The following is a 15,308-nucleotide window of genomic DNA, read 5'->3' on the forward strand; positions in this document are numbered from 1 at the left end:
TCACCATAGCAACAGCTCACGTGAGCGCGCTCTAATTAACCAGGATCTTGTTAATAAACAATAATAGCATGTTTACAAACTAACTCCTAGTTTGTAAACATGCTACATATGCAGAGGTTTAAAGTCGAATAAACGTGTTTGGCATATCCATATTTAAAATGGAAAATATAAATATAAAAAACAAAATTCAACTGTTTATTTACAATATATCTTAATTATAATGTATCTTGTCTGAATTCATGCTAGTGTAGTTTTATCGTGTTCACTTGATTACAGATTTAACAAAATATTTTTACATTGTAGCTCTAGTTTGAACAAAATGTACGATTTTTTTTTTCAAAATGTGAAACCACCATTCCACTGGTAAAAAATAAAATAAATAAAAAATAGATTAATAAATAAATAAAATGCTTTAGGTTGCAAAATACAGCTTATGTAAAAATAGTTCCAATCCCTAATATACAATATATTAAAACTATAATAATAAAAATCGACTTAATTTTATGTAATTAAGCTAATTCTCCTCAGGTGGGGGAAAAAATCACCAGATAAATGATGTGAAACACTGTGTCGGACCCCTGAGGGCCTCGGTCTGTGAAAGTCTCTGACTGGCAGCAGATGGGAGACGGAGCTAAGCTTGAAAACTGAGCACAAGAGAGGGTTAACCATGAGGACAATGCTGGAGATTAGAAAAAACAAATGCTTTAGAGAATACCCCCATCAGAGCTGCTGGCTTGGTGCACTTTCGGTCAGATCACATATGGGCCGTTTATTAAATGTATATAAAATGAATATGTATCATACTCACTTCTGATCGACCAAACATAGTGTGTAATGTTTATGGTAACCAATTTCATAGCACACTTTCTTCTCACATAATAAAATAAGGCCATCTCCTATCAGTAGTTCATGTTTATTCATCATTGCTTGTGTTTTAACATGTATCAACAGATAAAAACATTCTGAATGTATCTGCATAAACATGTAATTAAAGAAAATATGGGCTAAGAGTGCATGCTGATTCAACTATAAAACAGCGAGAAGTTAAAATATAAACAAGTTCACATAATAAAAAAGCAAGAATCCTACAGCAAGAAACGGCTCTTATAACAATGAGCATTCTTTGCTGAATCATACGGTGAGTATATAATTATGACATCTTAAAATGTGTTAGACTTAAGCTACTTAAACCCTGCTGAAGCTTGAAGATATTTAAAGAATAGAGGTGAATATTACTGCACTGTCACTGCAGGGCAAAAGCCTGAACATGGGTGTGTTTGAACATGTTGAAGTATGCTTAGATGAGCACAAATCACCCTACATTTAGACACAAGTTAAAAAGTTACCACAGAATTGGTCTTGCCCAATAAATTTCACAGATGCTCTAAGAAAATAAAGAAAAATTAACCCTGTGTTTGCACGGATAATTGTAATGTCTTCTGAGAGTTTTGGGTCAGGCAAATAATGAATTTAATTTGTCCCTTTGGTGGTTCATGCTCAAAACATGTTATTTGCAGAAAACAGCAGTTGTTCTGCCTGGATGGTTCTGATGGCTTGAGGCGGATGATTGCGTTAATAATGACATTTAATAAAAAAATATGTCTTGTGAGCAGGTAAGCAGCTTATATGCTGTTGCTATGACTGTTGAAATCAGTTTTAATGTTACTAATATTTCACAATGCTGTCTTTCCACATAACCACTGTTATTCTTATCAAATAATGGTGGAAACTCTATTTTTGCCAACAGATCAAAGTGACTGTTTAGAGGCTGCCATTGTTAGCAACAAAAACTTGTTTGTGAATCTCAATGCACAGCAAATGTGATGCTCTGGATACTGTTGATTCGTGTTTTATTACGGATGTTGCGTTGCCTTTTTTTCGGTTCAACGTTTAGTTGTTGTCACTTCAAGTTTCGCTGCATATTGGTAGCCTGATACAACATTTAACAGAAACACACACGGATGAATGATGCAGATTTTCAGGAATTATGTCTCGACAAAAATATGATTAATTACATAATGTATAAATTCAGAATTGTGATTCAGAGTAAAAATATGATCTGATAGATGATTTTATGACGTATTGCTCACTCATAATTTAAATTCTGTTAATTTTAAGCCAAAAAAGTTACAGTTTAGCTTTAAAATGAATACTTTATCATTTCATATACAGAAATGTGATTAAATATACATGGTTGAATGTACAAAACTAACTATCATCATGATTCACTATAGTACTGAGTGTAACTTAAAAAACAAAAAACCCTAACGACAGAAATTAATCAGTTTTAAGCAAAAATAATTAAAACTGATGCTTGTCTTAGAAGAATAGCTAGAAACCTCAGGCCATCCGAGACATTGACTGACTGGAGTGGTGTGGATTATTGTGATGTTTTCATCAGCTGTTTGAACTCTCATTCTGACGGCACCCATTCACTGCAGATGATCCTTTTGTATGCAATGTTAAATTTCTCAAAATCTGTTCTCTGATGAAAAATCTAATCTACTTCTTTAGTGTGAGTACCTTTAGAGCAAATGTTCATTTTTAGGGTGAACTACTCCTTCAGCAAAAACTATCACAGTACTTGTGTTACCGTGTATATATGTTAGTAATTCTGCAGGAAGTTTAACTTGCCCACACCCTTCAGGTGCCCTTCTCTGCTTTCTGAAACATGAAGGTCTTACTGGATCAGACCAGAGGGAGGCTGGATTCCAGGATCAGCTGTTGCCGTGGTGACCGAAATGGTTTCCTGGTGGTTGTTCAGGAATTTTCTTTGACCCGACACTGATTAAATGTTCCTACTTCGGTGAACAGCTAGTACACTGACACACACACACACACACACACAAGTGAACAATTACAGCCAAAAACACACTCATCACAAAGCAAACAAAAAATGACTCAAATTTGTCTTCCACATGCTGTATGCACACGCTCAAACACTGCATAAATGGGTATTTAAAGTGTAACACCCATCTACATTTTAGGATGAAGATTTCATGAATGTTTAAATCTTTGCTTATGTGACTGTCACCATGTCTTTTACCATTTTTAAGAATAATTATTAAAATCATAAAAAAAACTGCTAAATTATGGTTAAAACGTTTTCGATAATAGTGTCACAACAACACAAATGTAAAGACTATTATAAGTATTAATAATATAACAATAAACAGTCTGTTTCCTCTTGACACTTACTCATAGTATTGCATCAACACATGCAACCAACATACCGACAATAACACAATGCAAGGATGCAAGACGGTCAGTTATTTACAGTGTGACTCATTCAGGACAATGTTGGCACTTGTTTCCTCAGGATAACATGTTAGAAAGCAAAGAGACAAAAAACGTTTAGATGGTCCTGAGATGCTCAGCGCAAAGACATGAGGGGTCATTGACAACAAGGCTGTCCAGATGAATGCAACCTGCATACTTCCATCTTTTCAGAAACATTCGATCATGCTGAGCCATAAATGCCAAGTGTCTATCAGTCTATAGATAGAAAAACTTGTGTGAGTCACATGGTTAAAAAGCCAAAAATGGTCACTGGTAAAATGTAGTGTAAATCACAAGAAGATAACGGTATGTTGTTGCACTGCCAGATTGCATTCTGCTGGCATCTACCTATAGATGGAAACTGCTGAAGTTAACCAATCAAACCCATCGAAGCCATGTTTCAGATCAACTATTGTCATGGTATAGCGACAGTTCGAGAATCTTGATAAGCAAGTTAAGACTGTTGACTACCTGAATAATAATTATGCATTGGTGAATTGTAATGAAAAAGTCTTAAATGACATAAGTCATAATAAATATAATTTTTTTTTAATTTTTATTAGTGACTTTCAATTTTAACTTGACTGTCACATGACATTTTCACAATGTTTAATAATCCATAATCATCTCAATATTAACTGTCAATTTTAACTTCTCATAATGACTTAGTATGTCACAGTTGACTTCATTTTTTTCTCATAGTAATGACTTGCAAAAAGAAATGATGACAAGCTGAAATAACATTAACAGCCAGTTCTGAATTGTGTTATATGAAAACTTTGTCTCAAATTTTGACTCCTTTCAATTTGGGCTTCTCTCATAATTGTGATTTAGTTTGTAATCATTCTATATAAATATCTTGCACTAAATAAATATTTATGACAAGTTGATATTGAATTATGACATACTAACAGTTTAAATTGTGATACTGAACTATTATAATTATGACTTTTTTTTTAAAATCAATTCCATATGATCTTATAACGATTATCCCCTTTTTTTCATTATGTCATAATTACGATTCACCAAAGTATTATTTTTACCCCATTACACTTATCACTGATACTTTGTTAATGTTACAATGCTACTTGTTTTTTAATTAGTTTTTAACCCTATAACTGTCACCGTCCCACTTCTTTTTTGTTGTTGTCTTTTTCTCTATAAAATCTTTTAGTAATAATCATAAAACATATATCATTTGAAAGCTTAGAAGCCCAAGATTCATCCTGTGAAAACCATTTTGAAATCGGACATTGCTTTAACATGGAAATGGTACTTTAAAATCTAATGGCGGTCACCTCCCCCTTAGTGGGCAGGGTCAAGGGTCATAAAACATAATGCATTACGGTCTTCTAGAACCAAAACTTTTTATAATCTTGGCAACAAACATATCATTGGAAAGGTCTGAGTCTCAGGATTTTGAGATAGAAGTAAAATTCACAGAGAAATCTAGAGAAAAATTCATTAAGCAAAATTCAAAATAGTTTTGTTGACTCCCAGTGGCTGTGTGTGGTATGATGCCCTAAATAAAATCTCACAGGAACCTCAATTTTATTCATATCAACTTCAAATGTATAACATAACTTATTTAGACACAAGGCTTTAATTTTATACCAATTTTAGAGTAAAACGTGTTGTGTAAAATATTTACAATAAATAAAATAAAATTAATATAGCGCATATTATTTACAGTACATTTAAACTTCTATAATTTTTGATACTTCAATTTTTTGAATTTTTTTTACTTTTGCCTAAGTCTGCTTCTTTAAAAAGAGACCAACCTTATGTTTATATTCCAAAGTGTTCAGAAATTACAGCAATTTTAGTTTGGATAGTGCACTTTAATGCCTATTTAAAAAATGGGGGGTTACAGTTAAGGGGTTAAATAAACTTCTGTACAAGTAAATACATTTTGTTGCATTTGTACTTTACATATGCAATGACAATTAAAGTTAGTAACAAAATTACATATATGTGTGTGTGTGTGTGTGTATATACATATATATATTAAGAGAGAGAGAGAGAAATTAATTACAGCTATAGTAGGATGAGAAAACATATCACATATATACAAAAAATCCTCAAGATCCTGGTCAAACATCTGCATACATAAGAGTAGGTTTCTGACCTTAGGCTTGGTGTTTTGAAGCAAACACCAGTAATTGTTGGTTTAGAGAAAGGCACAAACAAAAACGAGAGCATTATGAGAACCGCGCTTTACAAAAGTCACCAAGCTGGTTGTTCTCATCTGCGACCGAGTGATATGTGAGAGGTTTCAGATGAGCATGGTCTTGACAGCATACATCAGCTGTATTGAACCTGATTCCCACTAACACACACATACACCTAGAAGCACTAGCGCTCAGAGTCACCAGCAGAGTGTGTATAAGCTCGGTCACATGGAGGAGGTCTGACCTATTTTTTTTTACAGTGTGTTGCATGAAGGCTTTATGAGAAGGAACCTTTTGGCTGCCTGCTGCTGAGAGACACGGTTCACCCTTCAGCCCAGTAACGTCACATCCAATCAGGATCTGACGACAATTCAACACACACACACACACACACTTCATTTTTAGAAAACAACTCCTAATTTATTCCTAAGAAAGAAAAGCTGGAAAACAGCAAATAGAAAAAACAAAAACACAGTAAAATGAGTCATTATAACAAACAATAGCTACCGTGTGGATCTCTATAGCAATAGAAACCCTGTGTCCAAGTCTAAACAAAGTAGTGTGTGTGTGTTCGGAGGACGTGCAAGTAAACTGATCCCAAACCCTAATTCATTTGAAAGCGGTTTACTATAACACTCACTACACAGCAGAAGATTGTGTTTCTTCAGAGGAATATGCTCCAGTTTCATCTGCATTTACAAACATGGCATATGATTATATGTGACCTTATTTCAAATATCACGTAAACCCAGATTAACTAAGAAGAGACGGTTCATGTAAGGTTTCTCATGAAGCTTTAAGTATTGCTAAGAAGTCCTCAGAAACGAGCCGGCGACACTAAGCGTGAGTGACATGATGGGTAGCATTGAGACAGCTGCCTTAAGTGAAGCCAAATGCCACAGTAATGACTGCTTTCTGTCATGCGACAAGCACTGAAGCGAATGAAAGTGCAGCTTTAGATGGTCAGAGGACATCACTTCCTGTTTCCATCATCCTCAGCCGCCCGGGATTCTGGGAGCAGAACAAATCCATGTTTGCAGATGGACATCCGGACAAGCGAAAGTCAAATTGGGAACATTCCAGTGTCATATATTCACTTCCTTACAGCTTAACAATGATTCACTGCTTCTAGTTAGTGACAAAAGGAAGTTAAGGGCTGGCTTCCTGTACCTAAAAAGAGGCCCTCATTTTTACTAACAGTCACCCAAAATTAAAATCCAATCATTATTCACTCATGCTCATGTCATTCCAAACCAGCATGATTTTATATAGTGGAACACAAAAACACAAATCAGACCAAAAACACAAATGCGAATTTTCTTCACACACAGTTAATGTGCGTCTCTAGAAGACTTATGCAGATTTTGTCCTTTGTAGAGTATTTCAGCCATGGTCACCATCCACTTTCACTGCATGCATGAAAAAAACATAAAACATCATTCAAAATATCTTCTTTTGTGTTCAACAGAAGAAAGTCAGTCAAACAGGTTCTTCTGATTGACATGAGAATGAGCAAATGATGACAACCGTCTCTTCAGGTGAATTATTTCACTTTTTAAAATCAAAAAATCCTACAGAGAATAGGATTTTAACTGTACATCATTGCTTTTTAGTATTTAGCAAAATCTTTAGAAATACTTTGGTCAGGCTACATTTATCCTTAAATGTTAAATCTATCATTTAAAGAGTTTGGAGCAGAGAGAGTAATAATATTGCAGTTCCCAGTGTGACACGAAGACACTTTAGAGTCCAGTGGTGCGGAAAATATTCATCACACGCGTGTTGCACATCGATACAGTGTCACTACAGGCCACCTGTGTTTTCATTCACACCTGGGATGAATTTGATCACACGCTTGAAAAATTATATTCCTACTCCAAACACGAATCAAACTCTGGAAGAGCCTGTGATTGAAAATGAAGCACTGTTGCAGCCGGCTGAGTGAAGCCCTGAGTGTGTCTGTGTGCGAGCGTGATAACCGTGTGTGTGTGTGGTCTCAGAGCGTCTGCACCAGCACCGGGAACAGCAGAGACAGGTGTTCGGCTCCGCGGATGGGCAGTTTGTTCGTGGTGTAGTAATGAATGACTTCAGGGATGGAGTCAAACGGAGGACTGTTCTCTCCCAGGATGAACTTCCCATCACGAGACTGCGAGAACTTCATGTGCATGAACCCGTGACAGCTCCTGCAGAGAGACGGAGACAGACAGATGGTGGGGGAGAGAGAAAGTCACTGAGTTAGTGTGGCCGACCTGGAACAGCAGAAATGTGTCAGACGCCGCTATACTGTTTATACAACAATATTAGTAGGTGAAACGGTGTTGTTACTGTTAACTAAATAAGCTAAAATATAATTTTATCATGATCACAGATTCTGCAAGGGGTTCCCAAACTGTCGCATGCCATTGTTTATAGTATTTATAGTTTATGGTATTATAGAATTTTAAGTCTTCTGCAATACTGTTATGAAAATCTCATTGATTTTCATTACAAGCTATTAGAACATTTTGGCCAAATAAATATCAGCAATCGCACCGAATTTCACATTTGTGAGAAAAAAAAAAATTATAATTATATTTAAAAATTATATACATAAAAATTTAGCTCCATATTCTCACTATATCATATTGTCCGTAAAATGCCTGATGTATAAAAAGTGTGAATTTTTATCTATTGTCATTGTTGTCTAAAATTTCAATAAACTGTTCCATTTAAAAATGAATAAATACAAAAATGCAGGTCAACCTTTACAGCTTTAAGCTGAAGCTACTTAAGTTACTAAAAAAAATAATGATATAAAAAAAGCTAAAAAGAATTATTAAAATTTAATACTAATAAAAGAACATAAAATTACTAAAGCTAAAATGAAACCTAAAAAATATAAAAAATAAAAATAAAACCAATAAAAAAAATGAATACATACTATAATAGTATATAAATGGTACTAAAGCACTAGCACTGAAGTGGAAGCAGTACAGAAATGTGGAGATGTGTGTAAATACAGAAACTGTCCGTGCCACAAAGACGTTGAGGATAAAATTGGTATTAAGAGATCATGGTTTATAGTTCTAGTTTCTAATTTTCAGGAAAAAACTAAAACTATAATTACTATACCATTTCAGAACAGTATTTATGACAATAATTAATATATAAACCATTTTTTTGTTTAAATTTCTGCCAAAATAAATAAATAACCAAAAGTACTAAAATATAAGATTAAAATATCATGAAGATGTAAGAATTTAGTCATGCTGCTCACCCCCATAAAACTGCCATAAAGCAGCCCCACTTTTTGGTGGGCACTACATTATTAATAACATGCTAAACACATTCAGACCCACACAAAACACCTCAAACCTAAATATATATTACACAGAACTAGAATAACTAGACGTAACTGCCCTCCAGCAGTACAATATGTAGATAGCATGAGAAAAAAATAAAATAAAATCAATAAATGAGAGCAGTTCTAGATTAAGAGAAATAGAAAGTAAAAAAGTACCAGATGGCTGCCAGAGCGTTGCTATATGGTTGCTAGGGTGTTCAGATTGGTTACTTATTGGTTTCTTACTTGCCAAAATCTAATCAAAACATCCCTCAAGTCTCTATGATAGTATGGTTTCAAAATTATAAGAAAATGTAAATATCAAATGCTTCACTTAGAATAGCTGGAGCAGTGTATAAAAATGTAAATTTAGACTAGGTACAGTGGTACATAATCATGTAAATATTAGCGGTGATTTAGTGTCCAGAGAAACATGAAACCTTAACAGTTATCTTAACGTCTTTAAATAACCACAGAAACATTTCCCATAAAAATGCAGAAAGAGAAACCTACTTGAGCAAGAACAGTTTGCTCTAGACTGTTTGACGAAACAAATGTGAATGTGGGATGAGTACTTCAATTAATATACATCTGAAAGTAATCACAGTACACAGCATGAAACAGTAGCTGGCGCTTTAATGGACATTTACAGCACACTAAGTCATCAGCGGCCTTGTTTCTACAAAGATGTCATTTTGTACTCAGGGACTGAACCAAACCAAACCGCTCGGAGAAAAGTCACAACATGACTCTGAATTGCAGTAGAAATGTATATGAAAATCAAAACATCAAAACTTGTGACTGAATGACTCAACATTAAAGACTGTTAACCATGCTCCTGAATGAGTACACCCGAGACTGTGAGGTTGTGTCTAAGTCTGTACCTGAGAGACAGTGAATAGACGTTTCGGCTCGTCTGGCTCTTCCTCACCAGGTAACTGCACTCCTTACACAGCGTGAGCAGAGATTCAGCTTCTGAGCGAGTCAGTGCACCATGGTACCATCTGAAACACACACAGAGGGGCATCTATTAGGGTTTCACCACAGTAAGTGCTTCAGTAGCTGATATCAACACCGGGGAAGTGTCACGAGAATCAATACTTCTGTTATATAAAAAAATGGAGAGTGATTGCATACAATTCACTGACAATATTACACAGCCATGAATCTCGAAGGAAAAACAAATATAGTTTTTCACAAAATCAGCAAACAAATGTTCAAATTATAGATATACAAGTAATGCACTTATTAAACTAACAAAAGGAGTTAAATGTCAAACTTTTTCGTGACAAAAAAGTAGTATTCAAAATGTATAATTTAACTTACAATCTGCAACGGATCTCATTCATACATTTAATGTCAAAGAAATGTATAAAAACTGATTTATAAATAAACATTTTCCCACAAAAGCTGTCATTTTATGTGGCTGTTTGCATGTACTAAAGACCCACAGATGTAGAAGGAAACATCTGGTTCACGTTTGTACTTTCTTCAGTAACCGGCCATAATTCTTCATTTTATCCTTGAAGTCAGGATTAGGCATAAATAATGTCTTCGGAATCATTCAAACATGCATGAAATGAAAAATAGTAGTCATCAGACTTAAAGGAGCATTGCGTAGGTTCTGAAATTTCTAACCATTACTGACACCAGTGGCCGTTAGAGGAACTGCAGCCAGTCTCATGCTCGTTCTCAGTGCGCACGCTTTTTTTTTTTTTTTTTTTTTACTTACGAGGAGTGTCCGTGGGTGTCTGAATTGTGCTGGAGGCTGGTCGCTTCTTTCCATCCGCGGAGTCCATTTGAAAACTCTATTGCCGCTGCTTACTATAATGGCTGGCGTGCCGTACGATTGTAAGCCCAAGTAGACAAGAATGCACATGACGTCACATTGTGAATTTTCGCGCCAATTCGGGCCCGACTCCTCCACACACAATTGAGCCTACAGGCTGATAGAGGCAACCGTGGTGGACAGTCGAGATGTCATTCTTTTTTTTACATCATGGTTGGCTCATACATGTACAAATGAAAACTCTATCTTAAAGATTTTTTTAAAGTAAAAACCTCCACATAGCTCCTTTAAAGGAAGACAGGAATCGTGTCTTTGTGGCAGTTGTTCTGCTTATAAAGGGACAGAACAAGACTTCTCCACCTTACAAATGGTTGCTGAAAGCTAAAATGCATCAAAATGCATTTTGACCGAGCAAAACAGACACTATTTTTGGAATCAACATGTATTGGGTTTCACTCTGCAAATATGAGGCAGGGTGGTGTAATAAATAGTGATGGCACGTGATATTTTAGCAGAATGCTCTTCTCTTGAATTCAACTGGCTACATATGCACACCACAGAGCCTTTCTGAATGTTTCACGACCATACCACGTCACACGTGTACTCATCTGACAACCACATCTTCATGTTATTCGTGATTAAATATTACAACTTTACACATATTTAATAATGCTTTAAAACACTTTTGAAGTATTTAATACAGTTTCCTGTTAGCAGCACAGCTCAGGCGGTTCATGTGTTAATACATACACCTGCTTCTCCAGAGGCAGCATGGGATCCACTCTCTCTCCCAGGATGCCGTGCGTGTTGCTGGGTTTGTGCAGGCTGGTGGCTCTGCTGGATGAAGGACTGATTCTGGACGCTCCTGCCTTCCTGGATTCCTCGTCACGGGGCAGCGTGCATTGATCCCGGTCTCTGGCTTCAAAAGTTACTACAAAATATTAAAAAAGGGGTCACACTTTAGTTTGGGGAATAGACTTTTACATCAATACACTCTTTAATTGCAGCTTATTAATAGTTAGTAATGTTTAAAAATTATTTTATATATTTTTTATTTATATACAAAATATTCTAGATTTTTACCTTTGTATAAATAATAGTGCTGTCAAACGATTAAGCGCATCCAAAATAAAAGTTTTTGTTTATACAATATATGTACGTATAATGTATACATTTATTATGTATATACATAAATGCACACAGATACAGTATATATTTTGAAAATATTTACAAGTATATATATATTTATATTATATATACATTTTAATATGTACACAAAAGGTTTCTTAAATATATACATGCATGTGTTTGTATTTATATATACATAAATATACACAGTATATACTGTACACACATACATTATGCAATCAAAAACTTATTTTGGATGCAATTAATCATTTGACAGCACTAATAAATAACATTATATATTTGTATTAATTTTTAAATGTGTTTTGTTTTAATTTATGCTTTCCCCGTGAAATACTCCGTGAAATTACTACTGCAATGATACTATCAAATAAGCAAATGTAATAAATAAGTATTAACTTCTACTATTAAAGATAATAATTTATTAAAATATGACTTACTCATAAAACTACACAAGTTAAATGCATTAATATTGCAAAGGTTACTAAAAAACAATTAAAAACATTAAAAACGCAACAAAAAAGAACTTAAAAATGCCCACTTTTTCAATAAATAAATAAATACATTACAATTAATCTATTTTACTTTTAATATATTTTTATATTTAAAATATTATACACTTTTACATTAAATTATTATATGAACATAATAAAGAAAATGTATATTATAAATATTTTAAAAAATATTAATAAAGACTCATTAAATACATACATTAATATAACACTGCTGAGTCGACCAATTATTTTATCATCATTATAAATATATATTTTTTAATCTATCAATAATAGAATCACTAAAGAAAAATTATTATTGTTATAATAGTAAACATGTAATGCATAATAAGTTTATTATTCAAAATATATTATTTTTATTAGAACAATTATTTGTTTTAAAATACACAAATCAATAAAGAAATAACTATAACTCTCGCTATAATACTATCAATTATATATAATAGTCTTCTACAGAACAACAGTAAATTTGATTACTAGTATTAATGGCCATCTTTATTACTTTGCTTTCAAGTGCTTTTATTTTGACAGAAAACCAAAATGAAGCTGCTCCCAAACACGGGCTGACTGTCAAATATCACTGTTTGATTTACTCATATTTGCCACTCGCAGACTGTTTATTTCAGACCCTTCTTATAGTGTGTAAACTACATTCTCAAAAGAGGACGCAAACGTACTGGTGTGGATGGAGCCCATCTCGACCCAGCAGCACGTCTTACCGGCGAAGGCTTTGGAGATGTTCTCTTTCTTCCACTCCCAGGGCTGGTCGTACTCATCCGCCGGCCTCTCGTCATCCTGGGGCAGACGGCTCTCTCTCTCGTCCTCCTCAGGGGCTGCACGGGTCCAAACTCTCTCCTCGTACGGGCTGTCGTACAGCTGCGGGCTGTTCCTGCCCTGATCGGAGCTGTGCTGGAGCCCTGACATACGACAGACACACTCAACTGAACCAGACGACACAATATTACATTACGTATGAGTATTAAGAAACTGAATGAGGACTGGAGTTGTCAAGCTTCAAAAACATACACAAAATTACCACATACCACAGTCCAGACCATAAATTATAGCGACTGGAATACCAGTGGCTGAATAAATGCTCTCTTTGGTATTATAAGAGATCCATGGGTGAGCTGCTGTACCACTTATGAATCGTTGGGCCTCAAACGGCTCCATGTAACTGCTGCAGGCTTCGACGGCGTTCTGCTCCCAGCCGGGTCTGGGCCGCGGGTCCGGCCTGGCGTCAAACGGGTCCGAGTAATCAGTTTCCCCGACCGCAGGAGCCGAGGGAACCACCTGGGGAAAAAGAACAAGGATGATGAGTGATAATGATGATCATATGAGTCAGAAACGAAGACAGCTGCAGAGTTTTACACAGAATGCAACTCAATGCAGAATACAGCTTTTGAGCAAAAAAAAATGAAGCATTTTCAATCCAGCATTTTAATCCATTAGGGACATATAGTAAATTAATCAAATACCATAATAAACATTTTTAGTACTTCTCATTTTCATTTAGTTTAACTTGATTTACTAAAATAAACGTAACCTGAAATATAAATGAACACCACATTAACTAACTACATGTGTGACCCTGGACCACAAAACCATTTTCTCAAAATTGAGATTTATACATCATTTGAAAGCTGAATAAATAAGCTTTCCATTTATGTATTGTTCGGATAGGACAATATTTGTACACTATAGGCCTAATAGTACATAAATAATACTAAAATTATTATAATTCTTTTTTGTCTAGTCTGAAAATGTTAAGCCACTGATTGCGTTATGCTTACATTCCACAGAAAATAACGTTTTGCTCTTTTTTTCTTTCACTGAGAAAAAGGAGATATATGAACCAGATTTTTTAGTGGCATAACATTTTGACTTTTGGACACAATGCCTTTATGAACCAAAACAAGCAAGAAAGAGAGAGGGTGGGGGGCTGGTGTGAGAGTCTATAAATCCCACAGGCATTGGGATTAAATGTATTTGGGTTAATGAAATTGATTCCCAATGCTCCCACCCTTCACCTCTGATGACAAAAGACAATCAGTTCAGGAAACACAAGCGAATTGTGCGACTGGGTGGTTTGTTATGACATCTGCAAAACTCATCCATAAAACGTGCACCAAACAAATCTACTCTAAACCAATCACACATCACTTTAATTCTAGTAAAACAATGCCTGCGTCTCCCAACCACCTTATTTATGATATACTGACCTATTCTTGATGAAAGAAATTGACTGGAGGGTCTCTACATCAAGATAAACAACCACATAATTAATGTGCATTTAAACAAACATTTGTCATTCAAGTACACATTAGAAGAGGAAAAATGCATGAAATCACAATTACTTACCATGATGAATACAGTACAAAACTATGTTTTTACACTTTCTGGGATTGGTTCTTGCTTAGTCCCAATCATTTTTCCATTTTTTTTTACTGAAAAGAGACCAGCAAGACCCATTTAAGCTCTATTTGTGTTAAGAAAACAAGAACTTACAGGGGCCTGCGGTTCCTCAAAGGTCACGATGTTCAGTGGTATTTTGCTACACCCAAATTCCTGAGATTCCACTTTTATCAGTCTGTGTTTGGGAGACACGATCTTCACCTCCACGCCGTTGGACAGCACAGTGCCAAACGCTGGGAATGTTTTCACCGACCCGGAGCGGTTCAGCACCCGGTTCTCCAAGGGTTCGTAAGGGTCCTCAAAGTCCAGCTCTTTCTGAGCCCTGTAGGCTCGTAGGATCTCGCTTTCGGTGTAGTCGGGTTTCGGGGGCTGTGGCGGTCCTTTCCTGCTGCCAAAACTTAGGTGATCTCTAAACCACTTTGCCATGGGTCTACGACCAAGACAAGAACGAAACGGATCCAAAAAGACGCTAAAGGAGACGCTAAAAGGACTTTATCCTAGTTCTTCCATGGAACACCATCCATAAATCCTGAAACACCTAACCAATAAGTCACTTATTACTCACAGAGTGTCAATAAATAGCAAATATGATATTGTGCAATACCTCACCTGAGTTTCCCAAATGAATCGATGCTTTATAAAATCCAGCACCTATTTGCTTGGAATAAATTGAT

General features: G+C 35.3%; 1 protein-coding gene across 1 annotated transcript; it reads right to left on the minus strand.

Moving 5' to 3' along the window:
- Nucleotides 1–7,024: 7,024 nt before the first annotated feature.
- On the minus strand, nt 7,025–15,308 carry LOC132096023 (SH2 domain-containing adapter protein F-like). Its single transcript, XM_059501137.1, has 7 exons — nt 15,244–15,308; nt 14,728–15,163; nt 13,359–13,512; nt 12,939–13,136; nt 11,312–11,492; nt 9,657–9,776; nt 7,025–7,633 (listed from the first exon to the last, which is right to left on the minus strand). Exons 2-7 carry the CDS (start codon nt 15,058–15,060, stop codon nt 7,447–7,449), a joined length of 1,173 nt encoding a protein of 390 aa, XP_059357120.1. The 5' UTR covers nt 15,061–15,163; nt 15,244–15,308; the 3' UTR covers nt 7,025–7,446.

This window comes from Carassius carassius, chromosome 20, assembly GCF_963082965.1.
Source record: "Carassius carassius chromosome 20, fCarCar2.1, whole genome shotgun sequence".
Lineage (NCBI taxonomy): Eukaryota > Metazoa > Chordata > Actinopteri > Cypriniformes > Cyprinidae > Carassius > Carassius carassius.

Bases quoted from the DNA above. Each gene is read 5' to 3' on its own strand.
- LOC132096023 (XM_059501137.1), bottom strand. From the start codon at position 15,060: ATGGCAAAGTGGTTTAGAGATCACCTAAGTTTTGGCAGCAGGAAAGGA. The intron at 13,513-14,727 runs GTAAGTTCTTGT...CTTTTTCCCCAG, and splicing joins TTGAGGAACCGCAGGCCCCT to GTGGTTCCCTCGGCTCCTGC. The intron at 13,137-13,358 runs GTACAGCAGCTC...GTCGTATGTCAG, and splicing joins GGCCCAACGATTCATAAGTG to GGCTCCAGCACAGCTCCGAT.